We start from the raw sequence: 21,869 nt of genomic DNA, 5'->3' as shown, positions 1-21,869 counted from the left end.
CATAAGAGCAGTGGTTCGAAAGGCGCCGTGGTGCACAGGAGGATGCCAGCTGCTCGCAGCCCCGTCATACGGGCGCCCCGTGGCAGGGCCATACGAGACAAGGGCCATCCTCAGGAGACAGCCAGATTTCAGGGAGGCCAGGGAGAGGAAGCAGCACTGGCGAGAAGCCAGAGGAGGGTCCTGGTCTCATTTTTAAGAGATTTATTTTATTCGGTGAAGATGGTGGTAGACCCATAAATTGTAGGTTCCCTGTGTGCAGACTCTGGCGTTCCAAAGTGTTCATAAGGGACCGCGGACTGTGGATTCCCACCGCACAGTCTGGCTGCTGGAGGCCCAGAAGACCAACAGAAGACTGTTTTCTTAAAGACCTGAAATTTGCCCACTGAAAACTAGTACTGGATTTCAGAAAGCATTCATTCCAGCGAACTCTGAGAGGTAGCCTGGTGAGATAACTGCGGTCTGAGACTAAATACAGAGCCCTGGGAGCCTCCGGGCAGAGGAGAAGCAAGGCGGCTCCGGGTGGGAGGGCAGCGGGGGCAGCAGGAGATGAAGCCGGCGTCAGGGCTCGTCGTTTGAACAACACGCAGCGTTCGAAGGTGTGGAAGATTGATACCTTCAGCGTCCGGGGCGGGGAGTGTGTGGCTAAGGTACTGCATGCTCAGCGAGTTGTCCTTCCGGTAGAAGAGTCCAGTGGCAGCAAGGGTTTGTAATCTAGCAGCCGTGACCCTGCCTTGAGAAAAGCTGACGGAGAGAAACCCCAGTACGCAGTGGATACATCAAAATAAGGAGTTAGGAACGGGGAGGCTGTTAGGAACTGAGTATTTTGATTAGAAATCATAATTTATATGTCATAAATCTTGAAAAAACACTGTCGTAGAAGTCTGGGTGTCTGGAAGGGATGGTGGGGAAAAGTGTGTTCATTCCCTCTCAACACAGAAGATACTGTCTAACGTTTAAATAAGGAGTTAAACAAGGAACACTCCCAACCTCTTAAAGGAATAATGTTCACAATATATTAATAACGAATGTTTTTGGGTGCTATTACTTTGATTCTTTTTTTTTTTTTTTCACTTCTGTGTAGATTGTGAACATTTTATTTTGTTGGTGATCTGTAGAGATTGGAAATAATGTGCGGAGTTGCCGGGGAGTGGCGCTGTGCAGTGTAAGAGACATCCCTGTTTAGACGGCAGTTCTGCGATAAGAGCCTCGCTTCTCTCCGTGCTCCGTGCTCGCCGACCTCCTCACCCGGCTCTTCCGATCTGTAGCTTCCCGGTTAACAGAGGTGACAGTCGGAGCTGCTGAGTTCCATTCTCAAGAATCTGCTTTATGTTTTTGTATTTTAAGGTGTATTTTGATTACATGAGAAGTTGGATCCAAATGCTGCAGCAGTTACCTCAAGCATCCCATAGTCTAAAAAACCTGTTAGAAGAAGAATGGAATTTCACCAAAGAAATAACCCATTACATCCGGGGAGGAGAAGCACAGGCTGGAAAGCTTTTCTGGTAGGAACCTTGTGCTCCTGCGTGCACCTGCTGGCTGTTTGCCTGTTCGGTTACGTGCACGTGACAGCCAGTCCTGTGTGTGTGTGCGCCTCTTCCCTGGGTTTTGGGGTCCTTCGAGTGGGGATGCTTAGCTGGAGCGGGTTGCCCCATGGGGACATTTGGCAACGTCTGGAAACAGTTTTGACTGTGGTGATGGGAGGTCGGACTGATTAGAGCCCGTGGACAGGCTAAACATCGTGCAGTGCACGGGGGAGCCCCCCAAACCAAGCATATTCCACCCAAAATGTCAGTTTTGAAGTTGAGGAACCCTGCCTTAGTGTAAACCCTCTTAGGCCTCTGAAGAGTAGCACAGGACTGTAGACCTGTGTGCATCAGTCTCGGTGGGGACACAGGGAACCCAAGGTATGCATTTCCTGAGACTGTCTAGAATGTTCTAGTAAACACAGAATCTCCTTATGAGGCACAGGTTAGACATGTAAACAGAGGAAAACCCTGAGGGATGGGGTGTGGTTGCAGGCGTGTATTTGGAAATGGAACGTTTCTTGTCCAGGAGTGGACAGCTGATGGTGGGGTGCACCTCAGTGGCCCTTGCCAGGGGCCCTCCCCGCCGCCGGACCCCTTGGCTCTAGGCTCGGCCGTTGTCGGTGCGTGCCGCCTCGTCCGCCGCTGTAGTGCTGCTGTCTCCTTTCTGTGCGTCCCTGGCACCCCGCCTGGACTAGTTTCCCCTCCCTGCTGGGTATCCTCTGTGTATCCTTGGCTCGCCCGGCTCTCTTCCCGCTGCAGAGGCGCCGTGTCCTCGACTCCGCCATCTCTGTGCCCTGCTCAGGACCTCGGCTCCCCCTTCTGCCCTCCCTGTCTGTTCTGTTCACATCCTCCTCACGTCCTCTCTGCCTGTATTTCTAGGGAGCCGCGAGCTTTCTCTTTTCCGGAGCTCTCCAGCCCCTCAGGCCCTGACTCCCCGGGCATCTGCCTTTCCCGTCCAGGTGGCTTCCCAGAGTCAGTCTTCTGAGGAAGTGCCTTCCCTGCCCATTGCAGCATCTCGCCTTCTCTCCGTCTCCTGTCGTCTCCTGGTCTCCTGTCGTTTGGCTCGGCTCGGCCTGCTGTTTCTTCTGTGTGCACTTTCTGGCCCCAGGCTGGGCCGCCTGCAGAAGAGACTGTTTGAAAGGTCACTGTTTATTTGTGCTACAGATTCGAGTGATGGGATTTCACTGCGTCCCCATTTCCTCCTGTCGGTCTCCTTGTTTCTTTCTGTTGCTTCTCCTTCAGGTCTGTGCAGTGGGGGCTCTGGCCTTGGCCTGCACCAGCCTTGCTCCGAGCAGCTCACAAGCTTTCCAGGCCCCAGTGAGGGTCTGGTCCCCGGCACGGGCCGAGCGAGGGCCTGTGGAGTCACCCCGGCGCCCATCTCCTTCACGTGCTGTTTCGCCCAGGCTCCATCAGTCTCCCAGCCATCCCTGACTGCTCTCTTTGTCTCACATGCTACAACTGATCCTTCAGGAAAGATCCAGAATCTGACCCCTCCGCACCACTTCCCGTTTCCGCTCTTGCCAGGCTGTTCCTTCTCACGTGACCGCAGGCGCGCTCCAGGAGCCTCTCCGCTCAGCTCCTCGTCCCTTTGGTCCGTTCTCAACACCACAGCCAGGCGTCTCGCTCACACGCACCTCAGACCATTTTCCCCTTTCTTCCAAAGACTCCCTGGCGTCCCTGCTTCCTCAGCGTGGGGGTGCCTGAACGCGGCCCCTCCGGCGGGGCACAGTCCGCCGTGTCTCTGGACCGCTGTCGTCCTGCCCTCCCTGGCTCTCCTGGGTTGCCGCACAGCCGCCGTGGCTTCTGGATCGTGTTCCCGGGCGGGGCATGCTCCTGCCTCGGGTCCTTTGCACTTGGTGCTCCCCCCCGCGTGGACTCTCTTCCCCCAACTCCTTTCGTGACCCATTTTGTACTCGCGTTGGGTCTTTGTCTTAATGTCATCTTCCCCATATTTAACATGGCAGTTCCTTCTCACGAGCACTTCTGAGTTCCCTGCCCTGGTTTATTTCTCTCCGTAGCACTTAGCAGTATCTGAACTATATCTTTTTCTTTTTTATGTCTCGTTTTATCCTCTATTCACTGAGGGATTTTTATCTGTTCTGCTCCCTGCTGCTTAGTACATAACCGATGCGTCAGTTATGACGGTAAAGCCGTCATGGATATCCTTGTATACTGTCCTTCTTGACAGTGGGCTTGTAATCGGGTCACTCTCCCACTGGGTCACTTTTAAAGCCCGGCCTCTTTGCCCACCAAAGCAAGGCTGAGTTAGCATGACACACGAGGCCTTCCCGGTGCGGCCCCGTGGGCTTTCTCGGTCGTACTCCACCACCTCTCTGCTCCTTTCACACTGTGCAGGTGCTTTTTACAGCAGGTCTCTTGCTTATTAACACAGCTTCATGCCTTTTGCTCATATTCATTCTTCTTCCTGGACTTTCCTTCCCCTCCTCCATTCCCTTCCTCACCGAGCTCCTCTTCCCTCTGCTGTTGGCCGGCTTCCGCTCTGCATTGCCTGCGGGCCCGGTGCAGCCAGGCCTGCGCCTGGGTTCGGTCTCCTCTGATGAGTCCTCTGACCCTGTTTCAGTGTCTTTTACTAGCTAGGAGTTCCTTTCCTTGAGTGAAGAGGTCGGGAAGCCGCTGTGAATCTTTACTATACGGATTTAGTTTTGTTTTATACACTCAGGCTCACATTTTAACCCTAGCATTTAGATTGTGTACTTGGCAAGAAGCATCGACTGTAGGGAACATTTCATGTTGATGGATGATGGAAAGCTAATTGTGAGGGAAATTTGTAAAAACAGGTGCATTTAAGAAATTCACTTTGTTTTCTTGCGCTATCATTTAGTTTATTAAGCTTTTAAAAACAGCTTGCCTTAGATATGTATTTGAGACTATTTTATACCATTTTGGACGTTTAAGATGAGAATTACACTTGTATAATAATTATATAGCTGCTCTGAATAGAATTTAAGGTTTTAAGGTTTATGGTAAAACCATAGAAATAGAACAAATATAGATACTTGCCCATAATTGGGAGAGTTCCTCTTTTTCACATGCATCATGATTTAATGTAGAGGAAAATTCTTACTGTTGTTGATTTTCAAACTATTTAAACAGTAGGTGATCCTTTCAGTGTCTTTTTCAAGAATTAGAATGAGTGAGGACAGTTTTCCTTCCCTGGTTTACTTTCATGTCCTTGTTTCCTAGTGACATCGCGGGGATGCTGCTCAAGTCGACAGGAAGTTTTTTAGAGGTCGGCTTGCAGGAGAGCTGCGCGGAGTTCTGGACCAGCGCTGATGACAGCAATGCCTCTGACGAAATCAGGTGCAGCCCCGCTCCTGCCCTTCCCATCCCTTACTTCATGGAGTTCTGCTTGTGGCCATGAGTTTAGAATGGGCCCCGTTCAAACCCAGCCGTGTTGGACCTTAGGCATTTCCATAGGAGACCTAAAGATTCCTATTTATTGCTGTTTTATCTTTTCATGGGCTTGCTTAGGATTTTCCATGAAATTTTCTTGGAAGATGAACTTAGAATTTAATTAGCCTAATGAAAATAGTGACTTTAGAGAAAGGGAGAGACAGTGTAAGTTGACTAAAAATGAGTAGAGCGAATTCATCCCTGTGTCCTAGAATGTCTCTAATTCGATAATTATGTTTCTGTCTCCCCCCACCTTTGTAGCAGTCCACTAATACGTTTAATTGGCACTTGGCACATTTCTGTTTTTATGCATGGCTTCTTCCTTCTGTCGAACCTTAAGCTTGAGTCTGTGAAACCGTGCCTTACATATCTGTTGCGTTGCCTCCACTGTCACGGGATAGTACTCAGGTTGGATCCGGTTCAGTTGCTGTTTCTGTGGCGTTGTCAGCCATACGGCTCTTCCGTAGACCAATTACTAGCTGTATTGTATGATTCAACCTTAGGAAATGCTCGGGGGAGCTGACTTCTCTAGAGCTGAAATGTTTGCTCTCGTCATCCAAAATTTGATGAGAAACACGTTTCGGGTTTCAGAACACCTGAGATGTCATCCTGCTAGGGTTAAAGCAAGAAGTGTCCACACAGATTCTTAACCTGGGACAGTGCTGAAGAGCCGAGGATCAGAATGAGTCAGTTTCTAGAAGGTCCTGCAGTTTTGAGAGCCAACGCGGTGAATTCTGAATAAGCAGGGAAAATTGGAGATCAGAGATGGCCAAGTAGAGAATGGCTCTGACGGTGCTCTGGTTGCTTCCGAGCGATGTGCAGTGGTTGACGGGGCTGGCTCTTCCCGGCCCCAGCGAGCCGGGGTGTGATCACTCTCATGTCTTCTCCAGTCGCCACTCAGTGCTGCCACACTGGTGGCCTGCAGACAGCAACGATGGGAGTATTTACACCGCAGAAGTCCCCGAACACCATGTAAGACAAGTTCTTTGAGGGAAGCCGGTGGTTAAATTCACCAGCCCGCCACTGCATGTATATATTCCTTTTTAGTAAGATCCTGAGCTGGGAGTCAGTGTAAGAACTTTTTCCCAAACTCCAAGAAATTATTATAAGGAAATCTTTAGAAAATTAAGCTTACTGTTACTTGAAGGTTATTGTGTGTGCCCTTATTTATTTGAAGAATACAAGTACTTTCTAGAAAACCACAAGAGAGCAAGCTTCTGAATGTTTCAAGTACATTCTCAGTAATTGCTTGCTCCCATTTATCCAGATCTTTACTCTTTATTAGTGTGATTTAGAATTTGCTTCATCTTTATTGCTGTGTCTTTCCTAATGTACTCTAATGTACTCTAACTGGATTTTAATCAACTTGGCAGGAGATCGGTTATAGAGATTAGTCGAGCACTGAAGGAGCTCTTCCACGAAGCTAGAGAAAGAGCCTCCAAGGCACTTGGATTTGCTAAAATGTTGAGAAAGGTGAGTTAACTCTCCCAGTTGATTTTTTAAAATTGTTCTTTTACCTTATTTTTTTAACAAGCTAACCCTAAAGAAGTTTCTTTGTAACTGTGATCCTAGGACCTGGAAATAGCAGCAGAGTTCATATTTTCAGCCCCAGTTAGAGACCTTCTGGACGTTCTGAAATCAAAACAGTATGTTAAGGTAAATATTAAAGATGGTATAATTGGAATATTTTGCCTTTCCTATTTTTTCTAAAACAGGAAAACCTTCTCTTCATGGTCTGTGTAGTAAATATTTTAGACTTTGCTGGCTATATATTGATCTCAGTAATAAGACTTTCTCATAATTTTTCAATGAAATAGTCAGAAAAACAAAGGTTTTCATATTTACTAACTTACTGTTAGACTGCAGATAAAATAACCAAATGTTTTTTTGTACTATATTAAAATTAGTTGGGACGCCTGGGTGGCTCAGTCATTAAGTGTCTGCCTTCTGCTCAGATCACAATCCCAGGGTCCTGGGATCAAGCCAGTGTTGGGCTTCCTCCTCTATGGGATGCCTGCTTCTTCCTCTCCCACTCGCCATGCTTGTGTTCTCTCTCTCGCTCTGTCTTTCTCTCTGTCAAATAAATATAATCTTTTTTTTTTTAAAGATTTTATTTATTTGACAGACAGAGATCACAAGTAGGCAGAGAGGCAGGCAGAGAGAGAGAGAGGAGGAAGCAGGCTCCCCGCTGAGCAGAGAGCCCGATGCGGGACTTGATCCCAGGACCACGAGATTATGACCTGAGCCAAAGGCAGAGGCTTTAACCCACTGAGCCACCCAGGTGCCCCTAAATAAAATCCTTAAAAAAAATTGTTACACATATATTTAAAATAGTGTATCTAAAATAGTAATGCAAAATAATAAAATAATTGATTTTTTTTTTAAAGATTATTTATTTATTTATTTGACAGAGAAGTCATAAGCAGGCAGAGAGGCAGGCAGAGAGAGGGGGGAAGCAGGTTGCCTGCTGAGCAGAGAGCCGGATGTGGGACTTAATCCCAGGACCACGAGATTATGACCTGAGCTGGAGGCAGAGGCTTAACCCACTGAGCCACCCAGGTGCCCCCAAATAATTGATTTTTTAAAAGATTTTATTCATTTATTTGAGAGAGAGGGAGAGAGCATGCACATGTGGGTCTGTGTACCTGGAGGGGAGGGACAGAGGTGGGGGAAGCAGACTCTCCACTGAGCAGGGAGCCCGATACGGGGCTCGATCCCAGACCTGAGCCGAAGGCAGATGCTTAACTGACTGAGCCACCCTGGCGCCCTTAATAATTTATTTTTAAGTCATTGTTTTTTTTTACCCTCACATTTTCTGAAACACTTCAGAGTTTTTACAGGGACTTCAGCCATCGGTGTCCCACTCATCCCTAGAGCCCCTTTCCGAGTCCTCATCTTTGCTCCCATTTGTTTGAGACTTAGTCCTGAGATTCTGGGTGAGATGTTGTTCCTGGAAGTTTGACCCCAGGCCCACAGTGTCACCCTCCCTGCAGTTACTGCGATGGGCACCACAGTGTCATGTATGTGCTCCTTATTAAAGTGATCTTTAAAAGGCTTCTTAGGATGTCCCCACCAAGAATGATTAGTGACTCCGTACTAACCTTTTTTGCCTTTTGCTTAGTCTGGTGACCTTTTGTAAGCCTCACAAAGTAGCACTGACAGGTGGTCTTAGGCTGGCGTTCCTCCCGTCGAGTGTTTTCTTGCTTCTTGACAATAAAGCAGTTGGAGGATGCTCAGGGAGGGGAGGAGCCTTCCCAGGCCTCCAGCACAGCACTCCAGCGCTCCACCCCCGCCTGCCCCCGTCCTCCTCCAGTCGCAGCAGACTGGGGCTCCCTGCAGTGTCCTCAGTGCTGGCCTCCCCGCACCTGCTTGTTTTTGTCTCGTTCTGTGTATTTCAAATAACATTTTCATAACATGTGACATTCCCTAGTCTAAGACGTGGGGTCCTTTCTTCTGCAGGTACAGATTCCTGGCTTAGAAAACTTGCAGGTGTTTGTTCCAGGCAATCTTGCCACAGAGAAGAGCATTATTTTGCAATTCCTCAATGCGGCCGCGGGAAAGGATTGCTCCAAGGAGTCCGATGACGTCCTGATTGATGCCCATCTCCTGCTCACCAAGCACAGTGATCGCGCTCTGGATCCGGAAGACAGCTGGGCCACGTGGGAAGCGCAGCCGGTCAAAATCGTGCCTCAGGGGGAGACTGTCGATACCCTGAGAAGCATGCAGGTGTGTATCCCTCCCAGGCCCGCGTCCGCTACTCCCACCCCAACCCTGAAGCAGTGTTACTTTCTGAAAAAATTTTAGGGAAGATAAGTTGTTAGCAGCTCCTGAGGGATTGGTTTAACTGCCATAGTCGTCTCAAGTGTAGACTTCCCCAAAATACGCCTCAATGTTTTAAAGATTTTGTATCACAACTTGTACTAAAACATTCCTTCAAACTCTGTATGTTAAATTGTATTGGATTATTGGAAGTATTTATATCTTTACTTAGTTCAGCCGTGATCTGTATGCTCATGCTCTGAAAGGAATTCTCTCCGTCATTTAATTGGCAGTTCAGAAATTCCGCTTCGTCACATACTCTGGTTTACTTGTTATTCGTTAAATTCTTGTAGCAAAGGCTATTACCTGCCCAGCCAACAGGGATCCCATGGTGATTGGTAGAACTCACTGACTAAAACCCATGGGAAGGCTCTCATGTTGTCTGTGTTCCCCTCGGGACAGCGGTGCTGAGTGCTCACGTGCGCCTCGGACGGGCCTGACCAGCGTTGAGCTCACTGGCTTACTGTCCTCTCGACGTCACACCATCTCCCCGCTTGTGCTCCGTGTGTCACCAAGTGGTGCTCCGGCCACTCAGTTGTTGAAACCAGAATGTGACAGTTAATACAGACTCGTCTTTTTGCCCTGCCCGTTCGTCACCAGCCCTAACACACCCGAAGCGTTTCCTGTCAATGACACTTCCCTGCAGCCAGAGCCACTGCCATGGTCGGACTTTGTCATCGCGGCCCTGACCCAGTCCCTGCTTCCAGCCTCACTTTCCCTCCTCCAGCTCCGTGTGTGTGTGCACCGTGTGCACACGTGTGTTTTGGTACTCTGAGATGATCATTATAGTACGTACCTCGTACGTATATATACTACGTATGACTCGTACGTAGATCGTACGCACGTATAGTACGATCACATCACCCACACTTCGATGCAGGATACTGCGGTGACTCACTCAGGAGAAAACGATAACAAAGTGTCGATTTTGTCTGTCTCATGGAAGGCGCCTCATCTCACCCTCTCTTAGTCCTGCATCTTCCAGCTTCACGGGCCGCTCCAGCACACACATACACGAACACATGCACACACGCACACTGCTGCAGGAGTCTGAGTTACTCGCAGTTCTAGGATGTTTGAGAGACGCCATGCCTGCACGGTTCCACGGGATTCTCCCGCGTCGTGGGGAGACCTCAGACGGCAGGGCCCGCCGCAGCGCATGGCTCCCACGGCAGGGAGTAGCTGTGCTTGCAAACCCTTTTCTGACCCCGGGGCTCCTGGCCTGGCCGCCCTGACGAGGTTGGCGTTGTTTTCGGACTAGGGATTGACCTAGAGAGGGAAACGGTGAGTGGGGCTGTTTTTAAGCCCCGTGCTCGATTCTCCTCCCAGGTGGATCATCTTTTACTAGTGGTCATGCAGTCTGCCCAACTCACCAGCCAGAGAAAAACTTTCCAGCAGTCCATCGAGGGACTCATGACTCTCCGCCAGGAGCAGACATCCAGTCAGCCGGTCATTGCCAGAGCTTTGCAGCAGCTGAAGGTACGTCACCACGACTCCGCCTGAGCTCCTTGATTCGTGTGTGGAGGTGGCGCTGGGGCGGCTTCCGAGTGTGACAGTGTCCTCCTACCCGAGGGACCTGAAGTCTTACGTGGTCGTTAACCGTTCTCCCTCTTCCCGGTACGCATTGTCCGTGTCTTCACTAAAACCTCCCGGATCTCTCTTGGGACTGTAGAATGTTGGAAGGGATAGAATTTTGACGAGATATGTGACTTCTGAATGGCCACATGGTTGGTTAGTAGCCAAGCTGATACTGGAATTTCGGTCTCTTTACTCCTAATGCAGGTTTCTTTCTTCTTTAGCAATCAGGAGTGTGACCTAAGAGAAGATTTATTTCTTTTATTTAACTGGTAATGCAGCCAAATTAAATGTAGTAGAGTAAGATGCTTGTAGACAGGCACTAGGCATTCAGAGTTCAAGGCAAGCTAAAGCCTCACCTGCTTTTCCATTATTTCCTGTTTTTGCCGTGTCTGCCTTGTTTTCTGTTCATCGGTCTTGGTCTGAATCACGCTTACCACAGTCCATCAGTTATGCCAACTTCGTCATGATAGGGCTTGACTTCGTGAAGAAGAAGCACTTCTTGAAAGCATAAGTAGTTTCATAAGCGATTGTTTCTTCTGTCAGGCTGACTTGTCTCATTTACCTAGAAACACGTTCTCTCATCGAATGCCATCCCACTTGAATGCCAGTGCAGGGGACTTTGTTTTTTCTTTTAGTTTAAGTCCATGGACTCTGGAGAGTGCAGAATTCTCTAAGATACTGATTATTCTTGAGCATAAGGAATTTGGTGAATTCAGTGTGGCCTGAACTAGCACCCTGAAGTACTGAACGGGGAGACAATAGATCCTCGTGGTCGCATCTGGGAGTTGCCGCCGTGGAGGCATTTCACTTTGGAGGATTTCAGAAGATAAGAACTGGGAAGGAACACTTGGGCATCGGTGTCTCTGGGTCAGGGTACTGGGTGTTCGCTGACTATCCAGTAGTAGATTTGACTAGCTCTTTTGTGTACGGTGGAAAGTCATGGGAGAGAAGGCTGGTAAAATCAGGTGGGCAAAAATCAGGCTATTGAGAGCTTTGGGATTTTATTTTTTCTAAGCCTCAGAGTATTTGAATGTTTAGGATGAATGTTTTGGAAAAGCCTGTAGGGGGATTGCCCAGTGGAGACCATGTGTCCATATGTGTGTGTTTAAGGGTGAGTGGAAGGGGGTCCAGTTTGAAGTGATTATAGTCCCGCTTAGGGGGACAGCACAGCCTGAACTAGGACAGGGTTTTCCAACCTCTGCAATATTGACGTTTTGGGTCAACAATTCTTTGATTTGGGGAGTTGCCCTATTTCGTAGGATGTTTAGCAGCATCTCTGATCTCTACACGCTAGTTGCCAGTAGATTTCTCACCCCATCTCCCCAAGTTTTGACAACCCAAATAGGATTGCCCATGTCCCCTTGCGTAAAATTGACCCCAACTGAGACCCCAACTGAGAACCCCTGAACTAGGGAGTGGCAGGGAGACATGAAGGACGATACAGCGTTCCTGTTGGATTAAAATCCTGCTCAGTTGAAATCATACTTCAGCTACTACCCAGTGGAAAAAGCAGCTGGTGGTTGACATGCAAAATATTAAAGATGAAAGCATCTATTCAAAGACCACAATGAGGCATTGTCATTTCAAATGGATGTTTTTCCTCTTTTATTTCATAAGGCGTTAAAGAATACCTAATACAAATAAAAATGAAATAAATAAAAAATAAATTTCCTTTGTTTTTGAATGACCAGAATAAACATGGTCAAAATATATCATGGTGGTTAATGTCTGTGATGATGAAAGAAATCTTCCTCTAAAATACAATTAAGTACCAGGTGATTTGCTTTGTTTGGATTAATTATGGTTTGGGACTCTTTAGAATGATGCACTAGAGCTTTGCAACAGAATAAGCGATGCCATTGACCGCGTGGACCACATGTTCACTTCAGAATTCGACGCCGAAGTCGATGAGTCTGAGTCCGTCACGTTGCAGCAGTACTACCGGGAAGCGATGATTCAGGGCTACAACTTTGGGTTCGAGGTAGGTACAAAATAAGAGGAGAAGCACAGTGTAATTTCACAGTTGCTCTGTAACTTACTGAAAGCGTGAGGAATCTTGTGCAGCAAATCAGATTACGGGTCGTCATCCCAGCTTCTCAGGGATGTCATCTTGTCCGTTGCTGAGTCTCGCAAATGTTGGTTTTCTTTTACGTTGCCAGCAGTTTCCCAGGTTTTATTTTGTGCTATCGTGTGTAAGCTCTCTACTGACATTTTAAAAACCTTCTTGAGGGAAACTGGAAGGGGAGATGAACCATGAGAGACTATGGACTCTGAAAAACAACCAGAGGGTTTTGAAGGGGCGGGGGAGTGGGAGGTTGAGGAACCAGGTGGGGGGTAATAGGGAGGGCACGTACTGCATGGAGCACTGGGTGTGATGCCAAAACAATGAACACTGTTATGCTGTAAATAAACAAACAAACAAAGAAACAAAAAGTGAGAATTAAAAAATGATAAATCCCCCCCCCCAAAAAAACCTTCTTGAAGAGATGTTTAATATCATGAAAGTACATTCGTAATTTAAACTTACGGGTCAGACATTGGTGAAACTGCATTTTAAGACATAATATCTATAACTCTTTATACTCTTTTTAAAAAATTATTATGATGTCCAATTAGCCAACATACAGCGCCTCATTTGTTTTTGACAAAGCGTTCAGTGAAGAGCACTGGCTGTTATACCCAACTCATCAATTGTTGAACTTTTCATACTCTTGAAAATATTTGAGTTTTAATTGGTTTTTGCTTTTTGTTTTTAGAAAAATGACGTTTTATTAAACATGTGGCATTGTAGTGTTTAGATATTTGTATTTGTGTAGTCATTACTTCTTTTGATATATACAAAATCTTCTTACAGTATCATAAAGAAGTTGTTCGTTTGATGTCTGGAGAGTTTAGACAGAAGATAGGAGACAAATATATAAGCTTTGCCCGGAAATGGATGAACTATGTCCTCACTAAATGTGAGAGTGGTCGAGGTACAAGACCCAGGTAATGACCTAGTAGATGTTTCCTAGAACTGCAAGTAAGTCAGTACTTCTGCTGCAGAGAGAGAGAGAGTGTGAATCTTGGAGCAGCCCGTGAAGCTGGAAAATGCGGGAGTAAGAGGGATGTGGGCATGGTAGCATTTCATATGTATGTTTTATGTGAGATTTCTGAACAGATGACACAAAAAGGAGCATTTTGAAGTCTTAGATGATAGGATTTTGCTTTGTTTTGTTTTTAAATGAAACTATTACCACAGAAAGCCCCATAATATTTGGATAACTTAAAAAAAATTGTTCCATAATGAGTTAATTTTTAAGGGAGTTCACATTTTCCCTGGACAGGTCTTCTGATTGCTATTTTTTTTTTTCCTTCCCTCATGAAATTGAAGCCTTTTTTGAATGTAAAAGGAAACAAATCGGTAACCAGTGCCTTTATTAAGAAGCTGTTTGTCCTTTTTTTTCTCAACACATGCTATAAATTTACTCAATCCCAGGCATTTACATAAAGGCAAAAAATGTGTTTTTTCTTAGATGATAATTTTCCAGATTACTTTTCAGTACTACTGAAACGACTACAGTGTTTTCTTAATTTTGTGACTGTTGAACTTCCTCATGTAACAGGTGGGCCACCCAAGGTTTTGACTTTCTACAAGCCATTGAACCTGCCTTTATTTCAGCTTTGCCAGAAGATGACTTCTTGGTATGGAATATTCTGGAGTTTTTTTAATTATTATTATCATTATTATTGAAATAAGTTGATCACTGTTCCTGATTGTGTATTTTTGTATAGTTGTTCTTAAATATTTTTTCCTAACTGTAATGATAATGCTGAAAGGTAAACTACTTGTAACAACATAGTAAAATATTCCATGTTCTTTTCTTTTTATAACAACATTGGTCAACCACCTGAGTCAGAGAACAGCTGTGAAGCCTGGCACTTCTAAAGTATTTGTCAGTTTCACATTTTATAAAGTGCTGACGTATTAGTTGGTGCTTTTTAGCAGTTTAATGAAGAACAAGGATTAGCTGTTTCACTTCGGCATGCTTCATTTGAGAGCATGCCAGATGTTAAATATTATCACCGTTATTCCAGTACATTCCATCAGCTGAAAAAGACAATGGTCAACACGTGAATTCAATCCTGTTAGCCTCAGAATAGTAGAAATGATTATAGGAGAAGTCCCTTGCTCGTGCGTATTATTGCCTTATGGGAAGTTGAGTGCTAGCTCGCTTTTATTAATAAAAAGTGAGTGGCATTTATTATTATTACTATTTTAAATTATGTGCAGTTTATGTTTAATTTTTATTTAGACCTATTGTCTTCCAAATGAACTTTGAAAGTATTTACTAAGGATAGCACAGCATATTTCTTTTACTAGATGGAAAGCTTAATTGTGCTGCTTTCATCGCTGAGAGGATGTACATTCTTTCCTTTGTCCTCTGCCACTTTCCTAGAGTCTTCAAGCCCTGATGAATGAGTGCATTGGCCACGTGATAGGAAAGCCACACAGTCCTGTTACAGGTTTGTACCTTGGTAAGACGGCCATTAGAACATTTCCCCTAGCACCTAGCACCTCCTGCTTTGGGCAGGCCCATCACCTTACAGGTGCAGCCCTTCACGCTGTGTGGGGAAGTTCGTTAACAGTATCGAAGAAGATGACAGTGACAGGCATGAGGTGTGTATTTGGGGAACTCTGAACAGTTCTGAGTCCAGCAGGAAGATGAAAATGCCAGCAGAGGATATGCACTGCCCCCAACGGTGTTAGCTACACAGTTTAATTAATAACTAGTATTTTGCACACCAACAATGTTTCTCTTCACCCCCTTAAAATCTCTTCTTCTGGGAAGGAAAGCTGTCTGTTAGGGAGCAAGGGCCGTTCCTGCTGTAGGTGAGTGAGTGTAATTGCTCCGCCCCTTCCGCACCTCAGCAGAATGAGTTTGTTTTCTCCTCCGCAGCTAAGACTTTCCCCACTAACAGGGTAAATTTTTCATTGGTTTTACTTAAAAAAATAAAACAAAAAATATAAGTTACAGTTATGCTATGATATACTTTCATTATAGTTTTCAGTGACAGTTTAGTGTACAGTTTTATGGAGTATGTTGAAACTTTTAAACAAAATATATCCGAAAAAGACTGTGCCTTCCCCCATTCTTGAGATAGTAAGTAAAAGCAAAACTATTTATATCCAATAAACATCCAGAAATGAAAGCATAGAGATTTTGAAGCAGTTTAAATGATACAAAATAAAATAATTCATAAATGGTGAACTTACTGAGCAGAAACTATATACTCAAGGGTGCTTGCTAGCTTCAGAAAATTTCAGAGACCAGGTTTTAATGCTTGGTTTCACTATCTTTAAAATTTACTTAGTTACTCATTTTATACCTTTTTTTCTCCAAGGTCTGTTATGAAATGAAAGTTATTTGTAAAACTCTTTGAATATTTTATATAATGTTATCATTTTATAGCATTTCTATATTCTTATGGAACTTTTGATTAATCATATTATCCTAAAAACTTTGATTTTCTGCTCTCCTAAAATATTTCACTAAGAATACATACATAATCAGTAATTCAGTAAAAATCACTTTTTTAAAAAAAAAGATTTTATTTATTTATATGAGAGGGAGTGAGAGAGAGCATGAGAGGGGAGATGGTCAGAGGGAGAAGCAGAGGTTCCTCAGAGCTAAGAGCCCCACGTGGGACTTGATCCCAGGATTCTGGGATCATGACCTGAGCCGAAGGCAGTCACTTAACTGACTGAGCCACTTAGGTGCTCTAAAAATCACTTTTTTAAAATACTTAACTATCATAACTTTAAAATTACGTATCATTTATCATTTTATCATTATTTATCATTTATCACATTTATCATTACATTTACATTACTTTAAAATACTTAATTATCATTACTAATAAAATGATATAATATTACTAATATTATTACAATATACTTACTAGTCATTTTCGTGGTAGCAAAATTGCAACATAGAGGGGTGCCTGGGTGGCTCACTCGGGTAAGTGTCTACCTTCAGCTCAGGTCACGATCTTGGGGTCCTGGGTTCGAGCCCCACATCAGACTCCCTGCTCAGCGGAGAGCCTGCTTCTTGCTTTCCCCCTTCCCACCCTTTGCTCTATCTCAAATAAATAAATAAAATCTTAAAAGAAAAATTACAGCGTAGAAAGAGTATGTAGAGAAATGTAGAGAATGTACATGTAGAAAATTTCTGAGTAGAAAAATACTACGGAGGAAAGCAAAAGGCAGTCATGCTCCCATGGTTGAAGGGTAATCACCGCCACGGCGGGATCACTCGTTTCTTGTGTGCCTCTCCCCCAGCTGCCAGCGGGATGGCTGGCTACCGTGCTGTCTGGAGGCCAGAGGTGCTCCCCGTCTTCGGGGCCACGTGGCTTGGGGGAAACAGCACCGGCTGAGAGTCAGATTGCCAGCTGGCCTGGTGACCTGGGGCTGCGCTTGCGACATCGCTGAGCCTCGTCTGCAAGTGCTCATCAGATGCTAACGGAGGGCTCCGAATTTACGCTTTGTAAACCCTAGTGTTCTGGGGTGGCGGCAGTCGGCCTCCGGTTTTGTGCTGTTTCCTCACCAGGACACTTAGTGAAAGGGAGAGCAGCCAGCTGTCCTTGCCGCTGCCTGCTGTCTCTCTCTCCCTCTGTGCTACCCTCGCAAGCCCCAGCAGCAGCCTGGTAGGCGGCCTTCCCTGGGTTCCGCGCACTCCTGTGGTTGTGCAGGTGCGTGCGGCCCTGCCTGCTTGATGCTCCCGGCGTCACGCAAGCAGAGACAGGGCCGCCGCTTCTACTGCATGAAAGTTGGATCCCGTTGGATATTCGTGTCTTGCTTTCCTTACCTGACGACTGTAGAAACTCCTGTCGATGGGTGGAGATCGTCTCGTCCTCCTTACTGGCCGCCTTGTGTCCGTTAAGGGTGTGTTAATAGTTCTTTGCACCGTTTCCTTGTGAACATTTGCTTGGTTAGTTTTTGCCATGAGAAACATCTCTATAGTAAATATCACTATGAAATTAGAACGTCTATTTTATGTTTATTGACCATTCGGATTTTCTTTTTGGTGAAATGTCACAGTTTTGCAGCAGTTCGTTGTAGATACTCTGAGAAGAAATTCTCTCTCTCTTACATGAGGAATGGGAAATTTGTGTGCATGTGTTCTAGCAGCACGTGTTTCTTTCACCTCAAGGGGGAAATTTTGTAGTGATTTTTGACTCCAAAGTTCTCACTATGTTTGCTGCATTAAAGACATCACCTTCCTTCCGTAAACATTTTTATTGTTTTTTTTCTCTTTTTACCTTTGTTATTGGAGTTCTTTCATTTACTATTACAATTGTTGATACAGTGAGCCAGAGACACAAAAATTGCCTGATTTTTTTCTTAAGAATTGCTTGATTTTTGCTTGCAAGTTTTCCCTTCAGATCTCTCCATTTTGGGGACTTCAGTCATTCCTGTGTTATGTTATTGACAACAAGCTAACTAGAACCATGAAGAAGGAAGTATTTCCATTTAGGATAAAGCATATATAGATGAAATAAAACAAATGGAGTGAAATCATTTACATGAAGAGAAGAGACGACTTTTTAAAAATTAAGGAGGGTTAAGACCTGAGTCAAAAGTAAGAGGACACGTGTAGGGGCAAAATAGACAAAATGTAACACGTGTGCTATGCCAGTGGTGGCGAGTTCTGGGAAAGAATTAGCAGCGTTTCTGATATCACTAGGCAAGGGTCTTTAAAAAAATTTTTTTTTTTAAGATTTTATTTATTTGACAGAGAGAGAGAGAGAGAGAGGTCACAAGTCGGTAGAGAGGCAGGCAGAGAGAGAGAGGGGGGAAGCAGCCTCTCCACTCAGCAGAGAGCCCGTTAACGGGGATTGATCCCAGGACCCTGAGATCATGACCGGAGTCAAAGGCAGAGGCTTAACCCACTGAGCCACCCAGGCGTCCCAAGGACCCTTTAAATTTTTATTTTAAATTTTATCTAGTTTTTACCAGAATATTTAAACAAAAAAGAGAAGAAAACATGTTCTAAAGAAAGAATAACCCGTTTAAACTGTGTCTGATCCTCCTCATTTGGTTTAAAGGAATTAAATAGAACTCTGTGTACTCGGGAAATTGACTGTGGCCGTCCCTGACTCGGAACCCAAGTGAAGTGTCAGCACGGACCAGAATCTCTCTACGAATGTGGCCAGCATCAGATTCTTTATTCGAGAGATGCCTCGTCTCAGTCTCCAGCTGGGTCACGTTGTTCCGTGTCCATTTTGTGCTTTCTCTCCAGGATTTCAGAAATGTTTTTGATGGCTCAGAGTCTGAACATATAATACACCTTTTATTAGTTCTTAGAAAGTGCCGTAGTCCACGATGTTTGTCTGCGTGATAATGACTCTCTCACTTACAGAACGGGTTTATTTTGGCCACCAGCAAAGTTAAGTCCCATCCCAGTTTACGTGGAGTGACCTGCTTTGGCTTTTCCCGTTGACCCCTTTAACAAGTTGCCTTTGTCACTGGCAGCTATTCATCGGAACAGCCCCCGTCCCGTGAAGGTGCCGCGGTGCCACAGCGACCCTCCTAACCCGCATCTGATCATCCCGACTCCAGAGGGATTCAGGTATTTGGCGCCTGCCTAGCCATTCGCGGTCTGGATTCTTCTCTGAGGCGCATGCTCCTGCTCTGACAGCTTCTGGACGCTTGCTCTGACCACTGAGCGGGTTTTCTGTGTTCTCGTTCATACTGTTTTAAATGCTCTGAGTTGCATCTTCTCGAAGATAGACCACAGGGAGGGCCTTACTTGCAAGAGAAAAAGACATGCAACTTTACCACAGACTTGTGCCTTTCCAGGTGCCCTAGGTTCTCAGCTTGTTCGTAACCTCAAGCTACTAAATGCGGGCCAGCTTTGGAATCATTCTTTCTTTCTCTTTCTTTGAAAATGACCTTACGGAAACAGATTTGAGTGTGCATAGCATAGTTAACATTTGAAAAACAATCCTCAACGTCCGTGTAGAAGTGAAGGAAAACTGGAATGATCTTTCCAGTCTTGACTCTCATGTGTGTCTGTAACCTTGAAGCAACTTCAGTAAAGAGCGAGCGGGTTCTGCAAGTCCAGTACAAAGTGTCTCCCTTGAATGTGGTAGCATTTCTGCGTCTGGACGGGGTGAGCCTTTTCTCTCCCCGTAGAATCACTTTTTAAAAGTTAATTTTACTTGACAGTATTTGCTAGGAAAAGACCACAATTCGTTTTCAAGGTAATTAGTCTTTTTCTTTTTTACACCTAGACCTGAATCTCAGAGGAAAATTTGCATTTTATATTTTTAAGTATTTTTTCACTTCCTCACCCTATTTTATTCTTAACTGAAAACCACTGGAGAGTCCAGTCCCTTTTCTCGGCTGTGTTCCTGAAGCTTCTCTTCTCGTCTCAGCACTCGGAGCGTGCCTGCGGACGCGCGGAGCCACGGCAGCCTCGCTGCTGCTTCTGTCACTGCGGCCGCCGCTCGCCCCGGCCCCTCGGGCAGCGACTCTGCACCACCCAAACCTGCCAGCAGTGCCCATGATACCAGGTAGTCACCCCCCGCCGGCAGCATGCCTCCTCGGCCCCCTCCTGGGCACTTCTGCAGTGGGGGGAGCGTCACCCCCGCAGGCTCGAGCACCCAGCAGCACGAGTAGATAATTTGCCTGATTAATATTTCCTCGGAGCTAATATTAACCAAAATGACCAGACTCCCTGCCAGTAACAACTCTTCGGAGAGAGTGTCAGACCAAAGAACCTGCTCCCCACCCAAGGGGACATGAGAATTTGGGCAGGTAGTGCCTTGAGGGGTCGGTCCCAAGGTAGCTCAGAGAAGGCTTCTAGTTAACACCATTAGGCAGGGATTTTTTAGAAGGATCACTTTTCTAACCAGATTTTCTAATTTATAGAACTATTGATTAGATGTAATTTATGAAAATGGAAAACTGAGTTCACGGGGTTTGTATCTTATATGGAGGACATATCCTTGCTGGACAGAGCTAGCAGACGCTTGGCAAGCGCCAGAAAGTGTCTCACTTGAGTCTTCGGTATAGGTAAGGAGTGAGTTGCACTTCTTCCCATTCTAGTTAGTTTTGACAGAGGATTTCGTTCAGGTCTCATATTCTTAAAGGAGAAAGGACTTTCGGTCACTCGTAACTCTCCCCTTGTGTCTGGCAGAGGGGACACACCATCACTCTTCTCATCTTCCGAGAGAGTCAAATAAAACTCTGCGGGTTGAGGGTAATCAGAGAAAAAAAGACGAAACTGTGATGAGACTCAGTGCCCTGTATCTTGCTCCAAAGAAAAAATATTAGTATGTTGTTGGCAGAAAGATGACATACAGCTTTAGAATTGAAAGAAACACTAAAATGTTTTTAGACTTACTTTATAACAGTATAAAATTTCTACAAACATTTCCATTCTTCTCCATTAAAATAACAACTGTTCCTAATTTGTAGTGATGAATGTTTATAACCTAAGGAAAGTCAACGCGTTTTACAGCTGTCAACCAAAACAGTGAACAGTTACCATTAAACACATTCCCATTTGCCTTCTTCATTTTACTGTTGAGAGCATTTCATGGCAAATGTGTCCACGTATGCCCTCGCGTCTCTGAGGGAGGCACCGAAGCGATCTTTTCGTACATGTCACTCAGGGCGAAGGGAGGCCACTTCCCGTCACGTGCAGACGCGGCGGCGGAGAGCACTTCCCATGACCTGCTGCGTCCGCGTTTGCACACCATTCCTGTAAAACTAGAATGGGGAGGAACGGCCCCTGCTTTTTTCGAGGTTCTTGAACTGTGGCTAAGGCATTTGTGAGCTGGAGGAGATGGTATGTTAAGTGTATTTTAGTATAAAAGTGAAGTACGTGTGGTCGGCCTTCGTGTGCATTTAGTCTTCGGCTTTGTGCAGGTGGTTTTCAGTCCGTAGTGAGTAGCATTTCATAAGTGTTCCTCACCTTTAGGATGATTCTGGACACATAGGAATTGTACCACTACCATCGTGTGCCATCTTGAAGGCCATTTTTTACAAAGGAGCCAAGTTCTCTTGACTGGCCGGTGGTGTGTCTGTGACTGTGGGCTGAGGACAGCAAGGCCAGGTGGAGACGCGCGTAGCCGATGGTGGTTTGCCTCAGTCCCGTGTTCGAGCCCAACTTCTGTTCAGTTTGACTTTGGGCCTCAGCCCCTTTGTGGGGGGGCCTGTGCAGCAGACAGAATGTGTCCCACTGACGTCCTGGTACAGCCCGGGGTTTGTGAGTGTGCCGTGGGGAAAGCCGGATGATAGCTGGGACTCCCTGCGGCAGCTGTGCGGCCCTTCCTGTCCCAGAGACCCGTCAGCACTGGCAGGGCTTCCTCTGCCCCCAGCGTCCCATGAATGTTTTGATTTGATTTGGTTTGACTTAGGCAGTTGTTTGGGCTTCAGTGATCTCACCAGGGTTGATACAACTTTTTTATGGTGTCTGGCTTGTTGGAGCTGGCTCTTGCTGCTTTGCGAGACTGGTGGTTAATTTTTCAGAAATTTCGCAA

General features: G+C 45.7%; 1 protein-coding gene across 6 annotated transcripts in view; it reads left to right on the top strand.

Moving 5' to 3' along the window:
• The window catches only part of MAP3K4 (mitogen-activated protein kinase kinase kinase 4), a 114,489-nt gene that overhangs the window by 76,973 nt on the left and 15,647 nt on the right, over positions 1-21,869 (top strand). For 3 of the 6 annotated variants that reach the window (XM_046006863.1, XM_046006861.1, XM_046006866.1), the window contains exons 6-17: positions 1,345-1,502; positions 4,731-4,847; positions 6,314-6,413; positions 6,513-6,596; positions 8,400-8,666; positions 10,089-10,238; positions 12,157-12,318; positions 13,192-13,325; positions 13,943-14,021; positions 14,777-14,855; positions 18,853-18,949; positions 19,758-19,895. In XM_046006863.1, coding sequence (XP_045862819.1) covers positions 1,345-1,502; positions 4,731-4,847; positions 6,314-6,413; positions 6,513-6,596; positions 8,400-8,666; positions 10,089-10,238; positions 12,157-12,318; positions 13,192-13,325; positions 13,943-14,021; positions 14,777-14,855; positions 18,853-18,949; positions 19,758-19,895 — 1,565 coding nt within the window. The remainder of the gene's footprint in view (positions 1-1,344; positions 1,503-4,730; positions 4,848-6,313; positions 6,414-6,512; positions 6,597-8,399; positions 8,667-10,088; positions 10,239-12,156; positions 12,319-13,191; positions 13,326-13,942; positions 14,022-14,776; positions 14,856-18,852; positions 18,950-19,757; positions 19,896-21,869) is intronic. The other 3 variants (XM_046006862.1, XM_046006864.1, XM_046006865.1) reach the window with 3 other exon arrangements.

This window comes from Meles meles, chromosome 5 (assembly GCF_922984935.1).
Source record: "Meles meles chromosome 5, mMelMel3.1 paternal haplotype, whole genome shotgun sequence".
NCBI lineage: Eukaryota > Metazoa > Chordata > Mammalia > Carnivora > Mustelidae > Meles > Meles meles.
The sequence above is the reverse complement of the archived record's forward strand: the minus strand, read 5'-3'. Positions and strand labels throughout refer to the sequence as shown.